This window comes from Asterias rubens, chromosome 7, assembly GCF_902459465.1.
Source record: "Asterias rubens chromosome 7, eAstRub1.3, whole genome shotgun sequence".
NCBI classification, from domain to species: Eukaryota; Metazoa; Echinodermata; class Asteroidea; order Forcipulatida; family Asteriidae; genus Asterias; species Asterias rubens.
In genome coordinates, this window is record NC_047068.1 from 18,190,782 (window position 1) to 18,216,939 (window position 26,158).

The window sequence follows — 26,158 nt, forward strand, 5'->3', positions numbered from 1 at the left end:
CATCCGATATCGAAATCGTTTCCAAATTAATATCGCGATATTCAATAATATCGTGTTATCGCCCAAGCTTATTGGTATCTTATTTTTGCAGCTGCTTTATGGTAAACTGGCAGGGCATGTAGTTAACAAAGTAGTCGGCCTTTTTTTCCCGAAATATTTAGGTGGTTAGGTTGGCGTAGTGGTATCTTCCCTCGCCTTCCACCTCTAGGACCCCGGTTCGAATCATACCATGGGTACTATGTTGATTGAGCATCCAGTCGCTCCTAACTGTTTCATGTGTTTAATTCAGAATTTGTTTTAGAGACACTGGAGCGCCTCTCTGAAACGGGTGTAAGCTTTTCTGGGAGTCCTTGGCTTTACAAGCAGTATAAATGGAATGTGAATCTATTCTTTGGTCTTTAATCACGAGCTGGTTATTCACTTAGGACATCAGGAGTGTAGAGTGTGTTGGTGGGGGCGGAATGTCATCCAATCTTAAAATGGAGAATTCATGCCAAGCTTGGTGCCAAACTGGAGCTGAGTCCGCCTCTGCCATCTCACAAAAACTCTAAAAACAAAAACATATTCAATCAAGATGTTTTATAAATTAAAGATTTAAAGGCAGTGGACACTAGTGGTAATTGTCAAAGACTAGCCTTCACACTTGGTGTATTTCAACATAAGCATTGAATAACAAACCTGTGAAAATTTGAGCTCAATTGGTCATCGAACTTGCGAGATAATAATGAAAGAAAAAAACACCCTTGTCACACGAAGTTGTGTGCGTTTAGATGGTTGATTTCGAGACCTCAAGTTCTAAATATGAGGTCTCGAAATCAAATTCGTGGAAAATTACGTCTTTCTCTAAAACTATGGCAATTCAGCAGGAGCAGTTTCTCACAATGTTTTAGACCATCAACCTCTCCTCATTACGTGTCACCAAGTAAGGTTTTATGGCAATAATTATTTTGAGTAATTACCAATAGTGTCCACTGCCTTTAATACAGGATTTGTATAAACTTGCTAAGCACAGAAAATGTTGCTCAGCAGAAACATGTTACCAGCCAAAATTACCTTTAAAGTATGCATTGATGTGGCTGATGCTCCACTCAATTTGCTTGGCAAAGAAATTCGTCAAGCAGTACTTTCTGAACAGCTTTATGAAATTGGGCCCAGGTGAATTGGATTAACAAGGAGGCTCAATTATAAAATAAACCTATGAATAATTTGATGACAAATTTAGGAATTATTTTGAATTTTAAACTTTTGGTCAAATAATATCTTTTTTACCTGATTTCAATCAGCTTCACCGCTTCGCCAAGTACCAGGATGACCAGCGGCCAGAGTAGAGCTATAAGCCATACCTCTAAGGGTACATCAGTAAGAGTCACCATGACGCCAGTGTCTGCTGCCCATATCCGAACATCCAGTAAGAAGTAGATCACTTGGAGCAAAAGACTGAAGGTAAAAACATACAACTCTATAAATTGACTTTCACCCCTGCACCGATGTGTATTAGGCACTGTACAAATTTGGTGTAAAAAAAATCCACTGGCAATTCACTCGAATTGGATTTGTACCAACAGCCACTGGTTTGCGGGTGCTCTACCAACTGAGCTTATTTAGCCCTTGGTTGATAGTCTCCCATTTTGTCAATGTCTTTGCTTGGGTTGGGGGGGGGGGGGGTTAGTCAAAAGCCATAAACCTGTAACTGCCATATAGCCAGGGATCACACTATAGTTTTTGATAACACCTCGAAAGTGGCAGCCAGGGGATCACCTCTAAGGGAATGCAACTTTTTTATTTCATCTACGGGCTCTCGAGACGCATCTTTTCCACATTTCTGTAGCTGGTCAACAGCGTCTTTGTACAATCTTATTTTCCTTCTTTCTTCAGCGCCATGTATCCTTTGGTAATTTGGCGCTTTATAAATAGAGTAATTTTGATTATATTAAACCACAAGGGAATCTGACTGGATAGATTGTACTTACAGGACAATGACAGTGGCACACCATAGGCGGTTTGTGAAGGGATGTTTCTTCCATAGTGGCTTGAGGCTGTGCACGTAGCTCACTGAGGTCACAACTGGGATAAATAAATAAATTAAATACATATGTATACTGGTTACCTGAGGCTTCATGATTCAACACCATACTTTCCACTGGACACTTTTGGTGCTCTTAAGTGTTACCTTTAGAGATGCTAGGTCTGCCTTTTTACCAATTTGACACAACACTTTAGACTTCAATTTCGATTTGCTATTTTGATAGATTCAGGATATCTGCAAGCTTTTAATGACTAAGAGAGATTTGCGAAAACACCATGTGAAAATCTCTTTTGAGGAGTGGTGGTTCTGAAAAGTACCTTTGGTTGACAATTCAATGTTTCGATCAGTTATGCTCTGATGGTCTTCAGGAGAAAGCTTTAAATGCAAAAAATTTCCAACGACAAGTAGAAGGTATTAAAAACTGAAAATGACTTGTTTGTTTCTTGACATTTCCTTACGTCCATCAGCCATGTGCAATAAATTTTGCACAAACTCGGCCATAGTGTGTAACAGTTGAAACTGAGAAGGAAGCTAGACATAGTAAGCTTAGGAATTGACTGACGTCAAACATTAAAGTTGTTTGTACTTACTGAAGAAGAATAGTAAGAGTGTTGTTGTAATGTTCTGAGCTAGAACAAGCTGAGGGGATAGACCTCTTTCTTTCAGACCATTCCAGCTAGAACTGGAATTCCTGTGATGCGAAAAAACATTGACAATGATTAAGGGCATGGTAGTTTGGCCAGTATAATTATGGTAAGCATAGTTTGTTCTGCATAGTTACTTTTTGTGCTGATTACTAAGGAGTATTACAGGAGTGTCATTTATTACAAATATGGCTCACTATAGCGTTGTACACTATTATTATTACTACTATTAAAGTGTATTCCTCTTCAAATGCGCATAATTATAATTTCTATCGCAGAAAATTTCATTTCTTTTCCATTTAAAAATTCAGGTTGTGAAGCCAAGGACCCTAAGAAAAGTGAATTTCATCACTGCATTAAGAAACCCAATGTAGAGAAGACAAGGAAGGAAGTTTCAGTTTTAGATGTGGGAGGAAAACCCCTGAGTATTATTCCAGGGAAAACCCACGCAATTATGTAGGAACTGAAAACCCAATCTACGTAGTGCCTTGGTGTGATTCAAACCGGAGTCCCAGAGGTGGAAGATAAGCGACCACTACCCGACTTGGCCTTCCTTCTGTAATTTTTTTAATTATTTATGCTTGACCCAAAGTTCGACCCAAACAAGGCTAAAAGCCACTCTTGGTATGTGACTAAAAGAAGATGGTATGGGGCTATCAATTATTTAAAAGTGAAAAGACCTCAGGGGAGCTGAAGGTAGGAATTGATATTCCTTGTAAAACAGTCTAGATGGAGGGAAACATGCACCAGCCTTAAAATGCATGTAGACCTACCTGTTCCCAAAGAATACATTGCACGAATCAATTGTTACTGCCGTCTTCCTGCAGAAGGCGTGCAGGGTCAGGGCGTGGCAAAACAACACCACAAACACCGTGATGACAAAACGAACGAAGAAGTAAAACACATAGAGCTGGATCACCTGCATTGGAAGTAGTAAAATCAATCAGAAAAGGTGAGTTCTGATAATCTGAAAACTATATTAAAGGCAGTACACTTCCACAGTCATTGTTTTCACAAAGAGCCACTTATATCAAAAGCCATGATCGGTCTGAGACTTCAGTAAGCCTGGGCGACTATAGTGCAACTAGTGTCAATGTCGGTACTATTGATTGTTCTAGCCGGTTAATCTTGCCGCCACGACTACTACAAACAAAAAACATATTACAGGATATCTGATAGTCCTAATGTTTGAGATTTTATTGTTAATGATCATACCTAGGGCCTAGGAGTGAGCCAAGAACCAAAACTAGGAAATAGAACCAAACCTTGGAACAAGTCTATACTATTGAACCTATATCAGTTTACCTGATAGTCCTTATGTTTAAGATTCTTCCCTGTAGCATAAGTCCCTGTTTGATGATTTAACCGAAAAGGACTTTGATTAGCCAAGAACCAGAATAAAAAACTAAATTCAACAACAACAACAACAACTCAACAACATTTATTTCCATTTCACAAACAATGTCACAAGTATCATACAAAACTAGAACCAAATCTTAAAACAATCCTGTATTATGGAACCTTTGTCAGTATACTTGAAAATCCTTACTTTCTATTGTTGATGATCTTACTTGGGGCCTAGGAGTGAGCCAAGAACCAAAAGTAGAAACTAGAACCAAACCTTGGAATCATCCTATTTTATTATACCTGATAGTCCTAATCATTTTATGGTTTAATTGAGAGGGATTAGCACTGATCCAAGAACCAAACAATGAAACAAAAACTAGAACCGAGACTTTGAACCATTCTATACTAATGAACCTATATTATTGTACCTGATAGTCCTTGTGTTTCAGATTCTTTCCTGTAGCATTCGTCATCGTCTGATGAGTTAACTGAGAGTTGAGCAATGACACGGACAGCACCGGTGCTAGAACTACAGCAAGCCACAGGACATGGCGACCGCTTAGCGGAGGAGGCAGGAGGAAGATGGATGCTAGGAGCTGGGTCGCGGTGATGGAGAGAAGCGAAAACATCAAGAAGGTGAAGACGACACCGATTGCTGTGCATAACCCCCTCGCCTGCAGAGTGGAATAGTCCAATTAAGGTAATCTTGAACAGGAGTCATGCATGTAAAGATCGGTGTATTTATAATATAACAGGGGAGGAATTAAGAAAGACAGTGGACACTATTGGTAATTGTCAGAGACCAGTCTTCTCACTTGGTGTATCTCAAAATATGCACAAAATAACAAACCTGTGAAAACTTGAGCTCAATTGGTCGTCCAAGTTGCGAGATAATAATGAAAGAAAAAACACACTGGTCACACAAAGTTGTGTGCTTGCAGATGCTTGATTTCGTGACCTCAAATTCTAAATCTGAGGTCTCAAAATCAAATTTATGGAAAATTACATCCTTCTCGAAAACTACGTTATTTGAGAGGGAGCCGTTTCTCACAAAATTTGATACTATCAACCTCTCCCCATTACTTGTTTTAGTACCAAGTAAGGTTTTATGAGTAATTACCAATAGTGGGACACTGCCTTTAAGACAGAAAAATGTAGTACAGCTGATTAATAAACTTGCTAAGCACAACATCTTGGTTATCAAAAGATGTTCAGTTTGCATTGGGATAAAGAATATAACACCGATGTGTGTTAAGCACTTCATACTGTACTCTTTTTACTAAATTCTGTAAAAGCAAACCCACAACTTGACCCATGTTACTCAGGTGGGATTCAAATCCAAAACCTTTGCCATTCTAGATCAGATATCTTAACAACTAGACCACCGAGATTGACGCTAGCTAGAGGCAGTTTGAATCCTATCTACCTCCATGCTATAACTTAGCAGCAGATTCCACAACAATTATTTAATTTTCATCAAGAAAAATATAATTGAGTTTTACCCCAAAATGGGTCATCAACAAAACTGCCAAGTAATATCAACAGCTTTTGACTGATTGTTTCATAGAGGCTTGTAATTTTTCCCCGATTTTCCTAATATCTATCAATTTAAAAGATGGATCACAAACTGAATTTTAGAGCTGCACTTTAACTTACCTCCCGTATGAGACTAATTAAATTGATGTTACTCCACCAGAATGATAAGGAGCATGGCAGGCTGGTAAGGAGACTACCAAGACCCACTGGAGTGTGCCAATGTGGGACATCTTTAGTCTTGGCTTCTGGCTGGGCTTGGTTTACACAGATGTGTGGATAGAGTGGCTTGACCCCAATACTGTACAAATCAAGAAGATGAAGTAGTGGTGAGTATAATGTACTTTGAATACCAGGGCCCATATTTTATAGAGCTGCTTATAAAGAACATTGCAGAATTTGTAAGAAAAAAACGCGTCTAAGAACACAGATTTACATAAAACTTACACGGTCTAATGATGATGATTCAGGCCCGTTTGCTTCGTTTTTGAAGGGGCAAGGGCACCAAGGCATTTTCTCCTTGATAAAGGGCACCCTATGAGGAAATTATAAATTTCTACTGGAGTATTCCAAGGGCACGGAGGCAATGACCAGGGGGCACGTAGGCAATCGCCTTCGTTGCCTCCGTGAAGTATCAGGCCTGATGATTGTAGAAAACATCCCTTGAAATATTTTTGTCTGAAATGTCATACTTGATGAGGAATAAATAAAACTAATTTCTCATGTGGAGTATATCGCTCAGTAAGCGTTTTATTTATTTTTCTTTAATCGATGTCATGCAAAATGTGTAATCGTTTTTCATTATCTTATCGTGACCCAGATGGTCGATCGATCTCAAATTTCTACAGGTTTTCGATATGGTCTATTAAGGAAAATATTTCTCAACAGTGTTTCTTTTTTGGGTGAAACTACATGTAACATGGTACAAATTTGGTTTGAATTCCGTTCTAGATGAGTAGAGTTACTTTACCTGACGTCAGCTTGAGCAAAGAGTGGCATGTTGGCCAAGTTGACGTTACTTCCCAGGCAGCATACCACCTCTCCATAGTCATGCATTATCTTCAACATCTCTTGAGTCGCTGAGAGCAAAAGCAAAGGTAAGAGACAGTCACAATATTAACATTTTATCATTTATTGTTCAGTGCATTGTAACAAAAATTGAAATTTGCGCTATAAAAATGAAAAAATATATATATATATGAAAAAAAATCATTTTGTTTTTATTATAATTAGAATCAGAATGACACACAACAACTTTTGATATATCATTTAAAAGAATTTTTTTTTAAATATTACCACGGTGATAGATTGTAAATATCTGCCTGGCACGCCCAAACAAAGGTAATTGACAAAATAGGGAGACCACCAACATTGGGCGCAATAGTTGGTAGAGTGCCAGCATGTTAATCCGGAGGGCATTGGTTTAAATTGTACTTAAAAAAAAAAAATTTTTAACAAATATCCGGTCGATTTCCCTTGTGGTTTTTAATTAATCTGAAATTTAGCGACACGTCCAAAGCAAAGGTTAACTCTTCATCATTCGATATCACGCATTGAAGCTCAATATAAGGTGAGATTGACTTACTCTCTGGAGTGACATCAGTAAAGAGGGGTACCAGTAAGGGCACGTTGTCATACTTCTCTAGATGTGGTCGGATATTCTCAATGCCACGAGGAAGCTTAGCCTATCAAGAGAAATGAAGTGCCAAAGGTAACATGTGACTATTATTAGGTGGATATTACGAGGATAACCATGTTTACAGCTTACTTGGTGCTTAATATAATAGTGTATTGTGTAGTGGCTGAGTGGTCTAGAACGTCACAACTTCTGGTGGTTGACTCGTCAATAGTAGATCGAAATACCAGTCATGGCCTTATGTCCTTTTGGCAAGACAACTCGGGAAAGTACTGAATTTACAGTGCGTACACACATAGGTGTAAGGGTAAAACCAAAATTATTAAACTCACTCTATTAGCGATGTCAAAGCCCACCGCCGTCTCACTTTCTGTCACATGGCTCAGTGTCTCTACATCATCGCTCATAGTACGTGTCTCTGAAATGTTTCTTCCTTTAAGCGACAGCATGTCTTCGCTCAGAAACCCCTGGTCTGATTTGTGTCGAGCTGGCTGCCCTGCCGCCCGGTCCTCTTCTTCCGAGATTTGGACATTAGGGAGCGAGGCTTGTGAGAAGCGAGGATTGGTTGGTTTCTGGGATGCTGGCGATTGAAGAGTGGATTCCAGAAGCGGTTTCGATGATTCACCTTCGTCGATTTTGCCCTTTGAAGCATTTTTACCCCGATCATCAGGGTAGCTAGAGTTCTCATCTTTGGTTTTGTCTTTTCCAGTTTGTCCGCTGACAGAGTTTCCAGATTGAATGTTTGATTCATTGGCAGTGAGTTGGGAACCAGGACTCGGAGCTGGCGAAGCTGGGAGTAGTCTCGATGTTTCTAAGGTTTCATCCTCTTCCTCATCGCCGCCTTCTTTCTCCTCTATGATCTTCACTCCAGGACCTTTGCCTTCTTCTTCCTTATTGCTACTTAATCTTCCTCCTGAAATTGTCCGAATTCTGTGTCCGGCTTTGTCCGCGGTCTCATCTCCAATCACCGCCTTCTTCCCTTGCCATTGAACTTTCAGATTCACAGCATCCATCTGGACCTCAGTGGAATGATCTGAAAGGAGGTTAGTCACCACCTCCATGCTCTTCCTGGACGGGTTGCTCTTGACAGATGAGGAATGGTCAGAATGCTGGCGAGAGAAGCTGTTGTTGGACGTGGTGACGTTGGACTCACTCTGTAAGGAGATGTGGCAGTTCCAGCCGGCCTCTAGACCCATTTTTTCTGAGAATACCTGGAACAAACAGAAAAGGTCAGACTAAACAGCATTGAACAAGCACCATGCCTGATTTCAGGCAAGGGTATCCCCCCACAATGTTCTCAGACTTTAACACAAAATTTTCCTCTCATGCAGAGATACACCCCCCTTTTAGTCCTCTTTGAGAATTCGTGAGACTTTAGGCATGCAATGAAGACACAAGGACACTGATGAAGTAGCTGTTGCTATGAAAGCTCATGCATTTGTTTAATGTAATTAGTTAGTCTTTAAGTGCTATCACTACTACCTTTCTTGTTTTTTATATCAGACCAACACAGCTATTTGTTAGTATTAAGTGCTCAGCTAATGAGTTGTTTCAATTGTAGATTTGGTTTAGGTAACCACATGTGTATATAAACTTTGCTGTATAAATTTGCTTTATGAATTCCTTTATACAATACAATACAATAGGCATTTATATAGCGCCCCACAAAGATCGGAGCACTTTACAATTTACGATACAAACAAACATTGCAATGACACAGATCATTTTGTCCAATGATGAGCGGTTGGCATAGACTGATGTGTTGAAAGAAATAAGTTCTTGGAGATTTGAAGGTGCCATAGAGTTGATACATTTATACACAACAAAAGAAGTTTTTGAATGATGAGATACAGGTGGAAAACCTCATCTCTGTATACTTACTCTACTCCTGAGTTCTTGATCCCTTGAGAAATGAACAAAGCGAATGCAGGCATGGTCTAGGTTTTCAATCAGAGCAACGACGTCCGACTTGGCTTGGTAGTTCATGGCAACCATGCCAATAAATATCTGACCGCACTGTGCTCTGCAAGTGAAGACAAAAAACCTATATGAGTGTTTGTTTCCATCTTCTTGTGGTCAAACAAGCCCATTCCTTCCACCTTCCACCCCCCCTGTTGTCTCCCCTTGCTTTTTGCTGTGTGCTTTCTGACTCTCTCTATTGATGTATTTCCACTTCACTGCCTATGTTACACTTGGATCCCTGTCCATGTGTTTTTAGATCTTTAGCCTTTGAGAAACACTAATCTAGGGTAAAAACGTCAGACCATTAACTATTTCTTTTTAAATAAAATGTTCCTACTTTTTCTCAAAGGACCAAATATCATGCTTTGGTGTTTCACATCCTATCCTTGGCCTAGTCTTCTACATCCTCCCTTTTTTCCATTTAGGATTTTCCTTTATCCATCCAGTGTTTCCTGGCAAACCTTAGGCATTCTCCTACATCTATTGTATTGCCCATCTTATCCACAACAGACTCTTCTACCTCCTCCCCGTTTCTATTTAAGACTTCTCTCAGTCCTCCCAGTGTTTCCTGGCAAACCATAGGCATTCTCTTACATCTATTGTATTGCCCATCATATCCATAGCCGAGTCTATACCTCCTCCTTTCTTATATTAGATTTCCCTCAGTCCTCCCAGTGTATCCTGACAAACCGTAGGCATTCTCTTACATCTGTTGTATTGCCCATCCTATCCATAGCCGAGTCTATACCTCCTCCCCTTTCTTATATTAGATTTCCCTCAGTACTCCTAGTGTATCCTGACAAACCTGAGGCATTCTCCTACATCTGTTGTATTGCCCATCTTGTCCATGGCTGAGTCCAGGCTATGATACTTCCTTCCTCGTTCTGCAGCCTCTCCATCATTGCCTTCTCTCACCTTGCTCTGCTGGTGAGCTGTAGTCATGTCAACATCCCACGAGGACCTTTAACAAAATGTTTTTTCAAAGCATCATCTAATATTTGTATTGTTTGTAAAGCGCATTGAGAGCACTTGCAGTACTGAATTGCGCTCTATAAGTATTTCCTCTTATTATTATTGTCATTATCTATAGACCCCTTGCATTGGCCGACATCGTTAATAAAACATTGCACACGAGAAAGGCTATCATTGGCTGAGAATGCGTTCTTCGCAGCATGTATGCACGTCATGAGTGCACTTTTTTCATTGTTTTTCATCAAAGATGGTGGTCAATGACGTCATGTGAAATCCATCTACAGACCTTATGCACATGACCTCATTTAAGTAGGGCACCCTCAGCAAGAGGTTTAAAGAAGGCAGCTCATTTGGGCCATCCTGTGCGTCGCCTGGTGCCGCGGTTGTTAATTTGGGTCATACGTTAGCCCGAGTCGATTAAATGTAGCCTTCACTTTGAAATAGCCATCCTTGTGATGTAAGGCAATTTCTCATAAAAACAGGTAGAAAAAGATGCCCCTTACATTTTTGTGTTTAATCAACTTTAGTTTCTTCATTTGACTAATATTTTTGTTAATTGAGCGCCCTCAATGTTAGGTTTTTCGGATGCTCCCATAGTTCCTTTGAAGACAGCTTTATAACCTGTACTTTGATTGTCTTCACTCTTACAGACATTAAAATAAAAGAAGCCGAATCCTCAGAAGTGTATAACGACCCTTAAATTAATGAATGTCACATATCAAAAGTGAGAATGCATTAGACCAAAATTGCTTGGGGTTTAACAAAATGAAACGTATAAGCTCTGCTTTTACCTTGCGATACCAAAGCTATCAAATTCAGCTGGTAGTTTGCCATCCTTTCCTCCAGTTGGTAACTCTATGTAGAGATCATCAAAGTACTGAGCCATGGAGTCCACCATGGGTTGGTAGGAAAGGGCAAAGCAGTAAGAGGATAGCGCAGCTCGCTGGTAGAAATCTAGAATCTTCTTTCTGAAAAACAATTGGGCAAAGAAATTTCTGTAAGTGTGTTGTTACATCATTGGTTGAAAAACCTATTGATGCTTTACAGATTCGCCGACCAAAAGCTTATTTGGATGAACGATTGTATTGACCCCTTGCACACTTGTAACATGCGGCGACTGTGCCACGCTCACCATTTTGGTGGTCAATTGGTTTACGTGTAAACACTGCGTCGACTTTAATTTCTACTACCTACATGTATGATTGAAACTGAATGGTTGACCAGCAGCAAGACACAAACAGCAACAGTGTTGTTGGCATCTGCAAAATTGAATGATCTTTGGGACCTAAAGGATTTGAACGATCTTATTTGCCTGTAAATTGTGTTGAAACCGGCAGGAAAAAAAATAAGTCAAGCATCCTCATTTAAGTGTAGAGAAATCAATTAAAACTCTGTCCTTCTGATGTGATCAGCGGCTACTTTACATATCTTTTTTTTTGTTCCCAACTGCTTTTGAGTAATGATGTTTGCCGAGTACCTTGGTCTTCTCATGTCTGTAATATTGTAGATGACAAACTTCATCGCCTAGCTCTGAGATTCAATTTGTTGAGGCAAGTGGCTTTCCTCAGTGAGAAGGTACCTCTATTGGAATCTTTACAATTTAAAGGGGGTATTTCTATGAGTATTATGGTTTCTAAATCTGGGGTTGCGAGGCCCCTTTAAGATAAAAAAAACCATCTTCACCTGTCAGTGTCATCTAGAGGGCAAAGGTCAGATCCATCCCAAAAGTCTGTGCAGAGACTGAGGACTAACTCAGCCGTTCCTTCTGTCAGTAATTGGTTGGTACCTGGAGTAAAGGTGTCATAAATGCAACGTCATTCTTACATCGACAAGGCTAGTATTCCTGAGAAAAGAGCACTTCTATAAGATTATAAACTGGGGGTCAGGGCTTGATTTCATGGCTCGGCTTACCATAAGCATGGAATCGGCACCTCCTGAAGCAGGGAATATCGCGCTTACACGTCAATCATCTTTCACGAGTTGGCAGGGAATTTTGGTTTGTGCACGGCATACTCTATTCTGAGCTTACAAAGCAGGTACAGAAATTCAGCGCTTGCTTAAAGCAGAGAATGGTGATTGTAAGCGCAGAATTTGATGGGAAGCAGAGCCATGAAATTGGGCCCAGGTTGGCTTGGTGATTTCTTTTCTACTTGTCACCTCAGTGGACCTTGGGATCCAATCCTGCCTTGGACTGAAGTCTGACAAAGATTGGCTTCTTGAGTGTATTTTCATTGTCATAACTTGGGTCATTAAACTTAATGGTCTGCATGTGGATTGGGTTTTCAGCCCTTACCTGATTGTGTGTGTTTTTTTCCCCATTGTTTTTTTTTTCCCATATCTATTTTGTGTTTATTCATAGTTACTTTGTACAGCGCTTTGTAACTTTTGTAAAAGGCGCTTTATAAATATTATTTATTATTATTATACTATTATTTAAAACTGAGCATTTCTTCTCGTTTCCTATTCATCCTGCTATTGGCTGTAATCATGTGCAATAAAAACAAAAAAACAAAATCTCCCAGATAGCAAGATAGCCTTTAACTACTGGGCAATCTCGGTAGTCTAGTTCGCAAGACATCTGCTTTAGAATTGCAAAGGTCGTGAGTTTGAATCCCACTCTCTGGATAGACCCGGATTGGATAAGGATGCATTGACCTTTCAACCCACCTCCTCTTGAGTCTTTCATAAGGACAGACAGAATGTGAGGTAGCGGGGTACGTTTCTTGATGAAGGAGCGAGCTTTGTGAAGGTGTCGACCATGGTTCTCATCTCCATCTGGATGCTAAGAAAGAAAAGACAAATATATATATACACACAGATGAGACCAAGGTGGTGAGTGTGTAATATTGATTTGATCTCAATAAATCATAAAAGGCAAACATAATTTTAAATATTATCCCAAAACCCAGTGTTGTAATCCAGTAAAAGATTTTCTCAAGGCAATTCGCCTGTGCTCAGATCAAGTCGAGTCACAAGTTATTTTTGCAAGTCAAGTCACAAGCCCACTCCCATGACTTTGTGCCAAACTTAAATACATCAACAACCTGTTAAAAAAGGGAGTTAATTATATTAAAATGAACCTATGAATCATGCACTCAGTAAACCTTCAGTCTTACATGTATGACAAAAGCACTTAAACATATCCAAATGTGGGCAGTGGTATCATTGCTGAAGACTTGACTTACATGTATGCCACATTAATTTCAAACAATATTCATTCAAGTCAAATCTCAACTGTCAAGTCATTAAGACGCTAGTCAAGTCAAGTCTTGAATCATTTTCCCTCAAGGCTATTTCAGAAAATTGTAATTTTCAATATTGAAAGTGTAGTTGTGATTGGATGACATGACTTTATTAGTGAATTACTTACCACTGGTTGATACAGAGCCAGTTGTTGCTCAGTCTCATACATCTGTGTAGCTTGGTCTGTGAAGCCAATCAGGTAGGCTAGTTGGCACATACACCTAATGGGTTCCAGAAATAATAGAGGGCTGGTTGGTTTTTAAATGTGGGTTGGGTATTAGGGGACATTCTTTGTGACAGGACGGCTTTGAGGAGGTGCTGGTCACCTGTTCCTCCTCGCCACTCACTGGATATTTTTAGGCTAATTTGCTTCTTTGTTTCTTTATGTATCATTTTTTATATTTATATTTTTTTGCCAGTGTAAAGTCTAATCAAACTAAAACTAAAAACTAAAGAGCGCTCTCACACTGAATACAAATGCTCTAAACTGTTCGGCCATGTAGTATTATCAATTTTGTTTTCACACGACTCGAGGAAAAATTCGAGTATAAAGTGCTTTACTCACATTGATGAAAGGCTACATAATATTCTTTATCCATGGTGGTAATTGATTAAAGCTAATTATAGATGAATTGCGCATGATGTCTTTGATGGCCACCATCTTTAATGAAATAGGCACGCGTGCAAGGCTTTCATTGGCTGAGAGTTGGGCGCAATGCGTACACCAAGCACCTTTCCATTGTTTATCATCATGTATGGGCAGTCAATGATGCTATTTGCAATCAATCTATTCACTGTACATCAACTGGATGTATGTACCTTCTATGAGCCACCCATGCAGGTTGAGATGTGTCCTCAGTGTTGACGATACTGTGTACATGATTGAAGAAATGACAGTATTTCTCCACAGTATCAGGGTTACATGTGTTTAATAAGATGTTCAGTCCCTGTCAATAAAACAATCAATCAATCAAACAAACAACCAATCAACCAATCAATCAATCAATCAATCAATCAATCGGTTAATAAATAAATACAAAATTGTCAATCTGATGAGTCTGGTTAAAGCCCTTAGAAACATTAGGCTCTCTATAAATGTTGTTATTATTATAATTTATGTATGTACATTCTATTGTCAATGAAACATCAATCAATCAATCCATAAACCAATCAATAACTTCATAGTGCAGGTATCCAACAACTATTTACGCTTATGGCGTTTGAACATTATTACCCCTAGTCAATAGGCCTTTTATTTCATTCCTTAAGCCACCTCAGCTCCCTTTAAGTGTAGTGGTGCACCAAGCAACATTTGATCTTCTAATAACCTTGGAATTCTTTTATTCTCTTTAAAAACCCACCTCTAAAAACTACTTTTGTATCACTTCTTAATTTTGAATTACTTCTTCTTCTTTTTTTGGACTGCTTTATATCTGTTTTTCTGAACAAATTGTGGATTTTAAATTGCAACAGCGCTTTAAGATGTCTATGTGACATTTAAAGTCTTTTTATAGTAGTTAATATTATTATTTTTATCATTGACAATTGTAGAGAGCTCAAAATGAACTTCTTACCAATGGCTTCAAGGAATGGATGTGTCTCTCCCAGTTAGTTTCATCAAACTGTAAACTTCTTGGGTTTTGCTAGAGAGGAATAAAAAGGACATTGAATGATTTGTAACTTCCGATTCGCACCAGAAATAGGATAAACAAAAATCATGATACGCAATGTCATCTTTTTGAAAAACATATATGTCAAAAACAAGTTACTTACTGTTGAGTCGACTGATAGTGTTAAAACCTCCGTGTGATATTCAGGAAAATAGTCTGCAGGAAAAACAAAGTAAAAACAAGAGTTAACCAAAAATGTTTGTCTCACTTACCAGGGGTTTAATAGACTCCATTTACCAAGGTTATGATCAAGGCAAGAATCCAGAATGCCATGGTAAAGATTATCAGCGCTGGCCTAGAGACAGCCAAGTCACACACAAAAAAGGGCTCCGGTCAAAGTTTTCTCGACAGTAATTTTGATGTCAACTCTCTTTTGTGCATGTTTGTATACGATTTTACACCCAAAATGACACCCAGGTTAGGCACATGTGAGTACGCTACGCATATTACAAGGGGTCTTTACTCTGGAGGAGGTTTCTGCACAGTATAGGAAGAAACACTCATCCCTTCTCACCTTCGTTGTCATGATGTTTCTCGGAAGGTGCTATGGTGACCCCTCTCTTGCCGTGCCCTTCACTAAGAAGTTGCTCATCAGAGTTTGTGAAGACAGAACTAGTTTCAGAATCGGACTCTTTGTCATCTCGTAAGTTGCTCATGAAGAAGACTTTCTCGATGGTTGGGTCGGGATACGAGAGGATACCACGCTTGTCTACGCAGCAAAGGGACTGAAAAGTAGAAGTATGGATAGATTGTGATGATTTGTCTGCACTTGATTCAAATTTGTTTTAATACTAATATTGGAAATTTGCAGTGCGTATATCTGTCAGAAAGACACTCCTGGTGCGTAGAAAATAACTCTGCTTATGATGTTACTTAAAGCCAAGGCCGAACAAGTGAGTTTTGAAGCTGATGAGTTATACACATCTATTGAATTTGCACTTGCACTTACAGTCATGGTGCCAAGACCTTGCAGAAGGCTTGCTGATCGAGGAAGGTGGCTGGAAGGTCCGAAAAATGCTGATCGAAAATGCTCCCACAGTTCAACAAACGACAGCTTCTCATCCTAAAAAAAAAAAAAAATCAAAAATATTTGAAAGTTTGCACAGAAATCTCAATCTAAGCCATATCCGAAATGGTGACTATTGGATCACCATGTTATCATCCATTGAATTATAAGACATCCTTGACAACACCCTTATCAACGATTGTAACTGGAGCCGCCATTTCTGATATGGCCTAAGGAAGGTTTTGAATAAAACCACTGGAACATCTATTACTGAACGGCAAAAAAACCTAACCACTCAACAGTTCGACCAGTATGTCTTCATCATCTTCAAGTAGAGGCTACAATCCAAGTTCTTACCTCAACTTCTGTCTTTTCACCAAGTTCATCGTCGGGATACTCTGTGACTTCAGTCTGAAAGTAACCAGAAAGACAAAACCTCTCCTCATTAATTCACTAGGTAACTATAAATAAATAAATAGTAAACTTGTGGGTACAACCATGTGTACTAAAACTCTTTTGTGGGAGTGTTGGCTCTGAAAAGAGCCGGTTTGGTCCCGCTGTTTCGGGTAGTATACTCTGCTCTTCTTCAGGGGAATGCTTGACTGCCAGTGGTGATGCTGCTTAAGTAGTGCTAGAAGGATGCATGTATAGGGAAGTAGGCACTGCTATTGACTCACTACTTTTTCATTTCCTTTTGTCACAGGGGTGATAGTCATCACAGACAAGAGTCTGAAACTGGCAACTGGGATCCAGATCTCAGAAGGTAGGTTGAAAGAATAGCATTCCAACCTCTTGATAACCACTGGATTTATAGATTCCAAGCAGCTTTTTGGAACAGTATCCTAGTGCTAGAGAAGTAGATCAAACACCATGACTTATTTTTACAGGCAGACTTTAAAGGGACACATTGCCTTGGATTGGGCGAGTTGGTCTATGAAAAGCGTTTGAAAACCGTTTTTTGTAAAATGCATATGGTTGGAAAGATGTTTTAAAAGTAGAATATAATGATCCACACAAAAAAGCCTTGTAATTGCCTGAAGCCTTGTGTTGTGCATCTGAAAGCAGACAAATTTGTGCAACAAGGGCGTTTTTTTTTTTATATTCTTCTCTCACAATTTTGATGAACAAATGAGTGAAAATTGTCACAGGTTTGTTATTTTATGCATGTGTTGGGATACACCCACTGAGAATACTGGTCTTTGACAATTACCAAAGGTGTCCAATGCCTTTAAAATGTCTGAACTCAGATGTAAGTCTGACATTTCTCATCCCTGTTTTCAGAAAAGCTTAATTTTACCTGCTGATTAGTGGCCTTATGGAAGAGTGTAACAATCCGAGCATTGCCGTAGCTGGTCAGAATAATCCACAGTAGAGGTAGAGACAGTGACATCAGAGGCAGAATGGTATTCACCTGTTAAAGGAACGTCACAGAATTGGTAAGAAAAACACTTGTCTAAAATCACAGATTTACATAAAACTTACACGGTCTAAAACTTTCACTTACACGATGATGATAGTAGAAAACATTCCTTGAAATAGTTTTGTCTGAAATGTCATATTTAATGAGAAATAAATTGTAGTTTATCGCTAATAATGGAAAGAAAAAATTTAAAGTCCCCAGTGGTAACTAGTTAAAGATAGTTAAAGATAGCATAATTAGGAGTAGCGTTGTATTTGTTACAATGATTTGACATTACCCACCTGTAAGCTTATGATCATCTCAGCCCAATCTCCAACATCATCTCCAAGCAATGTCAAGCGCAGGATATTTACAACCAATGACACTCCCTGATCATACAATAAGAACATATGAACAAATGTATAGTTTTTAAATCACATGTTCTCTCCTAACAGAGGTTCTCACAAGTCTGTTACATTTAAGAACATCCCTGTCGGCACACGCACCCAATCCATTGGACCGCCAAACACTGACTAGAACAGGATTTCAAACTGTGACCTCCACATGACACATGCCAGCGTTCTACCTATTGAGCTATCACACTCTAATGTTGGCAGTCTTCCTGTTTTGTCAATACCTTTCTTTGGTAAGAGGGAAGTCAGAAGCCATTTGGCTGTTAACTGCCGTGTAGCCAGGGATCACACCCAAATTTATGAAACAACTAGAGAAGCGGCAGCAGAAGGATCACCTTAAAGTAATGCAACTTTTTTATTTCAAACATCAAGTAATAAACCGCACAGGAAACTGACTATGTATTGAATTCAATTTCTGGGTGAACAAAGAAAATGTTAGTGGAGATGCAAGCTGTTCAGTGAATTCTCTGTATTCTTCATAGACTTGTGGACAAGTCGTTAAATGTCGGTCGCGGTGAGTATACTGCTCTCACGACTACGGTTAGCAGGGAGTAGAAGTCGTCAATCAGCAACTCGCGCGAGAGCAGTGATCAGGCGAGAGCAGTGATCTGGCGAGAGCACCGCCACAAATCGACTATCTCACCGCGGCAGACAATTAATGACTTGACAAGTCTATATTCTTCCCAATTCCTCAAATAACAGAGACTTACCAGAGTAAAACACAGGACCCATCTCTCAATAATAGAGACACACACTAGCCGCTTTATTTCCAGCACAGACGTCGGCTTACTGTTGTATTTCTGTAGACAAGCTCTGCATATTATCAGAATATACAACTTATATAATTAATGCAATTATGTTGTAATGCAATTATGTTGTAATTCACTTCTCAAAAATCAACTCTTGTAAGGTCCGTGTATTGTACAGCTATAGGCTGCAAAGCTTGCATGTATTCAAACATTGGGACCTGTTAAAGTGTGTCAGACCAAAGTGGTTCAAAAAAATGTTAAAAGACGTGAAAGACTTGCTCGGTCGATTATATAAGTTCTCAGGCCTTGGGTTTCATTCTTGAAGGGATGATCAGATTTTCCTCTGGTATGGGGCACTTCTATTTAAGAAAAATGTGAATTTGTTTTGGAACTTTGCAAAGGGAACCACAGTGAAAGCACAGAGCACCACAGCAATTGCTGTGGGTGCCGTGGGTTAATTCGAGGCCAGCTCATCCAAGCTCTTGAAACCATCCTAGCTATATTAATATGGGGACCATTTTAGGCTATTTTCCCTATTGTCAATGTAATTATGGCTAAATGAAAGAAATGCTTTCCCAGCGATAACCCAGGACAAATGAGATTTTAATCAGCGGGGCATATGTGTTTGTCAACACACCATTCTTGTATTTTTATTGAGAATGCATACTGATAACTCTCAAAGTACTTCCAAAATTATAAGTGAATGAAATTAACATTTAAAATCTTTTGCCTTACCTTAGATATGGAATGTAAGGTGTGTCCAACACGAGACATTTGACAGGTTTCCGAGGTTGGCGTGCCGATGGGTTACTGCTTTGCTCAAAGGCCGACTGGTCAAATTTCTGCCCTTTTTGTAGAACTAAATCATTGTCCTGTATATAATGGTCAGCGTGGTCATTAGTATGATAAAAGACAAGACATTTTATAAAATGACTCAGAGCTGATTTTAATATGATTTGAACATTTGTTTTATTTTGTTTTTATTCTCATGCCCATATTTGGCATGGCTTTGTAAAAAATTGGGAAAGGTATAGTGCATTTTGTTAAATCAGCCAGACTCCTAGTGGATGATACCCATGCCTAAATCCTTATGGACTGTAATGGGGGTAACCCTGTTTCAGCCCCAGGAGTAGGTGGCTACATGCCCCTGGTGGCAGTTGATTTGTGTTGACAGCTCAAATCAGTTAAGTGGCCATCCAGCCTTGTGATGTTAGGCAATCCCTCATATAAACCAAAACCTAAAACTACAACTAAAAAAATGGTTGTTTCCCTGGCACTAGAAAAAAAGAACAATCCTCCTTCAACCTTACCTCAAAATGACAAACAGTTGTTGGTGCTGCTTGGCCTGGACTCAGAAGAATGACATCATCTTTGACCAACAAGGGCGTTGGTAGATTGACCACATGACCATCCCGATACGTCCACTGCTCTGTAATTGACTGAGTGGTCGGTCGGAACAGCGGCTGGTAGATTTCTTCTGGCCAGTGGAGCTCACAGGCTAGTAGATCTACATAATGGTGAAGAATAAAAACAACCAATTCTTGTACTAAGTCTGACAATAGTGTGACCTGTGGTTGCAAGGAGAAGAGACTGGCCTCGAAATAATCTCTGGATCCAGTCTACAGTCAGGCCATCCCAACAGTTACACTCAAATTGTGTGAGTGGTCCCAACTACAGTTGGGACACATCTCAAATTGGAACAGTGCTACTAGAAAGCTTCAATCCATCTACAGAGTGAAAGATCTATGGACCTCAGCTATAGTTAAGTCGTTCCAACTATAACACTTAAATTGTGGGAGTGGTCCTAACTACAGTTGGGACAAATCTCAGTGCTACTAGAAAGCTTAGTTCCAACTGCACAGTAAAAGATCTTTGAATCCCATAGTTCCAACTGTAACGTTCAAGTCATGAGACCGGTCCCAACTACAGTTGGTACGAATCTCATTTTCGGCAAAACAGTGATACTTGAAGGCTAAGACATAACTTAAACTACACAGTGAAAGATTTATGGATCTAACCTTTTAATTGGGCTGTCCAAACTGTAACACTTTAGTTGTGGGACCAGCCCCAACTATAGTTGGGGACAACTTTCAATGTGGGAAAACAGAGAGTTGGGATTATAACTAATACCCACCTCTAAGTTTGTGCAGTACATCTTTAGTGTGATTCACAACTTCTCTTTCTCTCAGATGTTTATCCCACCTCGCCACCGACAAGTTAATAATGATGAGGACAATCAGAACAATCAACTCCAGAATCAAGGACCCATCGTCTGAAACTGCTGCATTGATGATCATGAAGAACACAGCAATGATCATGACGGCAGCGCTACTCCAATGCAGGACGCTGTCTGTGGATAGGGCTAGGCTCGGACGTTGCTTGAGGTATGAGGTAAATGAGCGACAGTTTCGGAGGCGTTCTTCGTGGGATTTCAACTCGTCTTCGATGGCGTTGCCGAGTTGTTGGAGAGCGATGCTGGTGCACAGGCCCACCGCCTCAGCCTTGTTCATCTGTAACAGTTTCATAAAAAGGGTTTATAGAGTCAAGCATTAAATCTGTTAAGAGAATGTATGCATTCTTGATATAAAGCATTACACAATGTACGTTTTAAGCCTGATAATATTGAGATACAAGTTTGCAAGATACAGGTGAGATACAGTGGTAACAGAGGCAATACACCAATCCATTAGGATCCACAGCGCACGTGTGAGCAAGAACACTTGAGCCTCTCCAATGCCATTCTACACAACTCTGTTGCGCGCGCCTAGCATGCTCGCATGCATGTCAGACTTTATTTGTCGGACTTTCTTTCGGTTGTGCAGGGGGTTGTGATTGGTCAATACGCAATGGGGCAGAGCTAGATGGATCGGTCTATTGCCACCATTAGATCTTACCATAGGCTCCATAGTGGTCTGGTGACAGCACCAAACAATCTGTGCTGCGTCACAACTCAATGATCATCTTTAGTCTATAACTGGAATACTTGGACGTTGATGATACTAGATGACCTGCCACTGTGCCAGCACCTGAAGAAAAAATTCATATAATTATAAAACTAAACTTTTAAAGAAAGTTAAAAGGTTTTGTTTTCACATCAATATCTTTGGAGAAGTGGTTCGAGTCCAGGTTGTGGCACTTGTGTCCTTGAGCAAGATGCTATCATTTCCCTGTTCTTCATATGGGATATTAAGCTGTACGTCCCGTGTACTTTGGCAAGAATTGGTAGTTAATGTAAAAGAACCTAGAACAGAACACTTATCAAATATCAGGAAAGAGTATTGCAGATGTCATTTTTTAAAGAGTAGAGCGCCCCAGTTACTTGGGATGGGTATTATTATAATTATGGTCTAATTATTTGACTTGTCATTACATTATTTATAGAATGTGTATTGACAACTAATAAATTCCCTTCATTAGTGATTAGTTTTGTTTACTTTTTAAAAACCTGATACTGATAGACTACAAAATTTTACAATATAAGAGGAGAGGCCCCTTTTTAAAACGTGATGGGTTTTTTTAATGACAGGTCTAGAACTCTTACCACCATGGCCATGATGGATAATGGAGGAAGGAAAGTAATCGTGGCCAACAATGTATTGTGTAATGTATCTGTTATTCATGATTGATGAATCGTAAACATGGTAAACAAGAAGTTAAAAATGTAAACATTGGACTGATCATGTGACAGTCATGTGGTTTTTGTTTTTTTAATTTCACTGTTTTATCAGCATTATCATCAGATAAGAATCTGAAATAAGTATAGTTTGAGTCTTGATTTGTGTCCGTGCAAGAATAACAGCCAACAAGTCATATACTCACGGGAGAAATTCTGTTTACCGCTCGATTTCCTGACACCGTAACTAAAAGGTGTGTTTTTTGTGTGCTGCTGCTCTGATGGGGCGACGAACATAGGGGGCGAATTGGATGCATTGGAGGAGGAAAAGGGGGCGTTCCTACTTTTTTGGAAGAGGGGGCACACTTATAAATTTTAATTAATGTTTACCTTTTAAACTAAAACAATAAATAAAGTATCTATTAAATTGTTGTTCTTTGTTTGAATATTAGGTTATTTCTTTTTTAGAAATTAATAATATTCTATTCTAAGCCTTCTGTTTCTCAAAGAATTAGATACTTTCGAACGAGCCTGATGTTGTTTTCTATGGTTTCAAGATGTCGGCCGGGAGATCGAGAAATGTCGCCAAAGGCGGAATGATGAACTCACAAACGCCACAATTAAGCGGCGAAACTCAACAGTTATTAAAAGGTATGAACTATTAAATAATCATTAACACTTTACTTTCTTGAATGATAAAAATTGACCATGTATAGCTGTAGAAAACACGGACAAATGAAGTTGTTGTCACAAAACTGGGTCAACTCGACACGTCATTTCTATCAATAACAACTGCAGCTAGCGGCGTGTCACTGTCATCAGTCATGCCAGAGTACAGTGTGTTGTCAGTTCTATCTCCATGGTCAACTCGACTGTTAAATTGTGATTTGTTATAATGATTGCATAACACTTGACTACGTCACGTTTCCCTAATCCTTTCACTCTATATTTTGGTTTGTGGACAATTTATTAATGCCACATAAGTTCCATAACTACAAAAAAATAAACAAGAAAATTAAATATATTTTTTTACAAAAAACATTTATATAAAAATAAATTCATAAATACCTAAGACAGTTTCGCTATTTCTATATACCTAAGCATTGACGTCATCCAGCCGCCATCTTTGAGGTCAAACGGTGACGAAACAATCAAAACGCACATAGATTGACCAATGAACAATCTCCTTTTGACCTCAATGCGAGGGTGCCGTACTGAAATGACGTCATGTGCATAAGGTCTATTGGTGGAGAGTGCGTCACGTGGGGGTGTTTAAACCTTTGATAATAGGCAAACCCCTTCTCTGTTTTAACTGACCCATTTGTTCAAATATAACAAATTTCAAAAACATATCTGCTCACGGACTGTAAGAATTTCTTGAGATCGCGCTGACAGACTCCTAACTAAGTTGGTAAATAAACCATTTTGATTATAAAATTTTGTTAGAATAAGATTTGTTTCTTTTTTCATTTGCAGTTATGATGCAGGAGTCCAAACTGAACAGCTTCCAACAAAAACAGTTACAAAAAGCTATGAAAGGTATGAGGTTTAACTGTAATTAATCGCAATGGAATATTGGATCAGTGTAGCCAACAGACTCTAGTTTTTCAAGGAAGAGTTCTAGTCACAAGTCAAAGCATGTGTGTTCTTGAGAAAGATACTTTACAGTAGTTTTTTTCATCTCTAAAGAGTAGCTGGTAGAGCAGAATGCCCTACCTTCTAAACATTTTATGAAGCATCTTGGGTTAAGTTCCTTGCTCAAGTGTCATGATGGGGACTTAAATCTAGCTCTTCTGCTGACAACACCAAAGCTTGGGGTCACTGAACTAAACCGCAAGGCCATGACATGCCACATTGAGGATACTAGGAGTAGTGCTCATTATAAGAACTTGTAAAGTTAAACCAAATGACCCTCAAAAGTGCCTTCTACTGTCCCAGGGATTCACAGAGATGGAAGTAATTGAAACCACTGGCACTCACACTGAGTCAAACCGGGCTTGAAATTAACACTGTGTTTTCTGTGTTGGGCCAGTAAACTCAAGAGAGGACAAGTCTTACAAGTCCGGTAGTCTTTTTATTTTTATTTTTTTTATCAACATTTTTGTCTCAAAAGATTAATGTTGAGTTGGAGTCGCCACAAATATCTTTCAATCTTACTGAGTATATCACCCAGAAAATTGAAACAGTTGAGATGATATAACTGTCTTCTCATTTTAATTGTAGTCTCTTTTCATTTTGATTCTGGTCTAATAAATAGAATCCTGGTGCAGTAAAGATTTAGAGGTACAAGTCCCTGCAGTCTTCTCCCAAATTCGAGCCGTGCAACTTCAATGTCATTTAACGATCAGTTTGACAATTCTTCATTTTCTACTTTGTGTATACATGCAGGGGCCGATTTCACAAAGAGTTAAGATTGATCTTAACTGTGAATTCATCTTGTTTGCTAAGCATAGTGAGATGTCACAACATTAATTGCTTATGGTGATATTGACAACTCATCCTAAGATGAGTCTTAGTGCTGTGTGAAATCAAGCCCTGGAAGCATATTAATTTTTTTTTTGCATTTTTTTAAATAATTATTTGTTTTCTCTTCACCAGAGGGAGGTCCTTTACCAATGAGGTGCCATCCATCTACAAGTAAAATAGCAGCTGCACCAGCACCACCAAAACCCAAGAGTCACCGGGTTGACCCCAAATGTCACAATGGTGGGCTACGAATGAAGGAAGATATTGAACAATCAGGAGCATATGAAAGGCAACAATACCGACCAAGTCCACAAAGTAAGCTTAATTGAATTGAATTAAGCTACTACTTGTTAACTCTCAATTTTCATTTTTTTAGCAGGTGCAACTGGTGCGTCAGGGAAGAACACGGCGAAATTTCATAAAGCTTGTAAGCATAAAAACTTGCTGAGCACAGAAAAACTTGCAAACTGAAACTGGTTACCAGCCAAAGATCCATAAAGTTTACAAAGTTGCAACTGGTACCCAAGTCTTATTATGCTTAGTAAGGAAAGTTGCTAAGCAGTATTTTTTGCTTAACAGCTTTGTGAAATTGTTCCTAGTAAATTCTAGTTTTAATATCTTGTTTATGCCAGTTTGGGCGACAGTATGCCTCAGTGTCAGGCGTTGAATTTTTTTTCTCAAAGCAGCACAGCAATTTTGCTCTGGTAAGGGGCACTTCTATAAGGAAAGGGTAACTGGTTACGAATCTAATCAGCTTTCTTACCAATTCTGTAATTTTTCATTGACCTTGTTTTTTGGGTTTTTTTTTGCAGAGTCAATGGCTAAAGAGAAAAGCAAGCTGCAGAATATCATGACATACGGTGAAGACCAGAAGCCTATGACTGAGGAGAGAAGGAGGCAGATCCTTAGGATCCCAACACCGGAACCAGAGAAGGATAGATTTGATGAGTGTAAGAATATAAAGGAATTATTAATTAGGTGACAAGGTCTTAAACAGGTTTTAAACAAGCAGGGTTGTGGCTTGTGATACAGTACTGAGCTGAAGGCAAGGTCTTTTATAATAATAATAATAACTGTATTCATAACGCGCCTTTTGCCAAAAGGTTACAAAGCCGCAGGTATTATTACTGCAAGCAGTGGGACGAAGTTTGAGCTGATTCTTAGCACCATGTAATGGTTTACATGGTGCTGTGGCGTAATATGCAGCCAATGCCCATGACCCTGTTAGGTTTTAAATGGCAGATGAAGACAGAGTCACTACTTATTCTCTGTTTATAAGCATGAAACTAGAGGAAAACTTGGAGCTGAACTTGTCTTTTGGAAAATTGTTCAATTTCTGTAGAATCCAAAAAACTCCAATGTTTTTGTTGCAGCCAACAATCATACCTTTAACCGAAGTTGCTTAATTTGCATGCATTCTCTCTCTAATAAGCAGGGTCCAATTTCATAATGATCTGTAAGGCTGTAAGCACAAAAACT

The 26,158-nt window shown here is 39.1% G+C and overlaps 2 protein-coding genes across 2 annotated transcripts in view; one reads left to right on the plus strand and one right to left on the minus strand.

The window, feature by feature from the left end:
- On the minus strand, positions 1–22,493 carry LOC117292570 (transmembrane protein 94-like). The gene is made up of 30 exons (XM_033774675.1): positions 22,420–22,493; positions 21,495–21,626; positions 20,735–21,110; positions 19,911–20,107; positions 19,336–19,472; positions 18,562–18,664; positions 17,741–17,827; positions 17,337–17,450; positions 16,397–16,450; positions 15,983–16,096; positions 15,548–15,758; positions 15,137–15,189; positions 14,938–15,006; positions 14,183–14,310; positions 13,491–13,584; positions 12,788–12,902; positions 11,804–11,906; positions 10,912–11,088; positions 9,954–10,109; positions 9,068–9,209; positions 7,519–8,397; positions 7,136–7,235; positions 6,521–6,629; positions 5,674–5,851; positions 4,446–4,691; positions 3,444–3,589; positions 2,617–2,717; positions 1,971–2,064; positions 1,270–1,437; positions 1–547 (listed from the first exon to the last, which is right to left on the minus strand). The coding sequence occupies exons 2-30, from the start codon at positions 21,504–21,506 to the stop codon at positions 475–477; spliced, it is 4,536 nt and encodes a 1,511-aa protein (XP_033630566.1). The 5' UTR covers positions 21,507–21,626; positions 22,420–22,493; the 3' UTR covers positions 1–474.
- Positions 17,396–26,158, plus strand: part of LOC117292571 (UPF0193 protein EVG1 homolog) — a 10,679-nt gene continuing 1,916 nt past the window's right edge. The window contains exons 1-5 of the mRNA XM_033774676.1: positions 17,396–17,475; positions 22,723–22,864; positions 23,690–23,752; positions 24,812–24,994; positions 25,492–25,629. Coding sequence (XP_033630567.1) covers positions 22,771–22,864; positions 23,690–23,752; positions 24,812–24,994; positions 25,492–25,629 — 478 coding nt within the window. The 5' untranslated portion in view covers positions 17,396–17,475; positions 22,723–22,770. The remainder of the gene's footprint in view (positions 17,476–22,722; positions 22,865–23,689; positions 23,753–24,811; positions 24,995–25,491; positions 25,630–26,158) is intronic.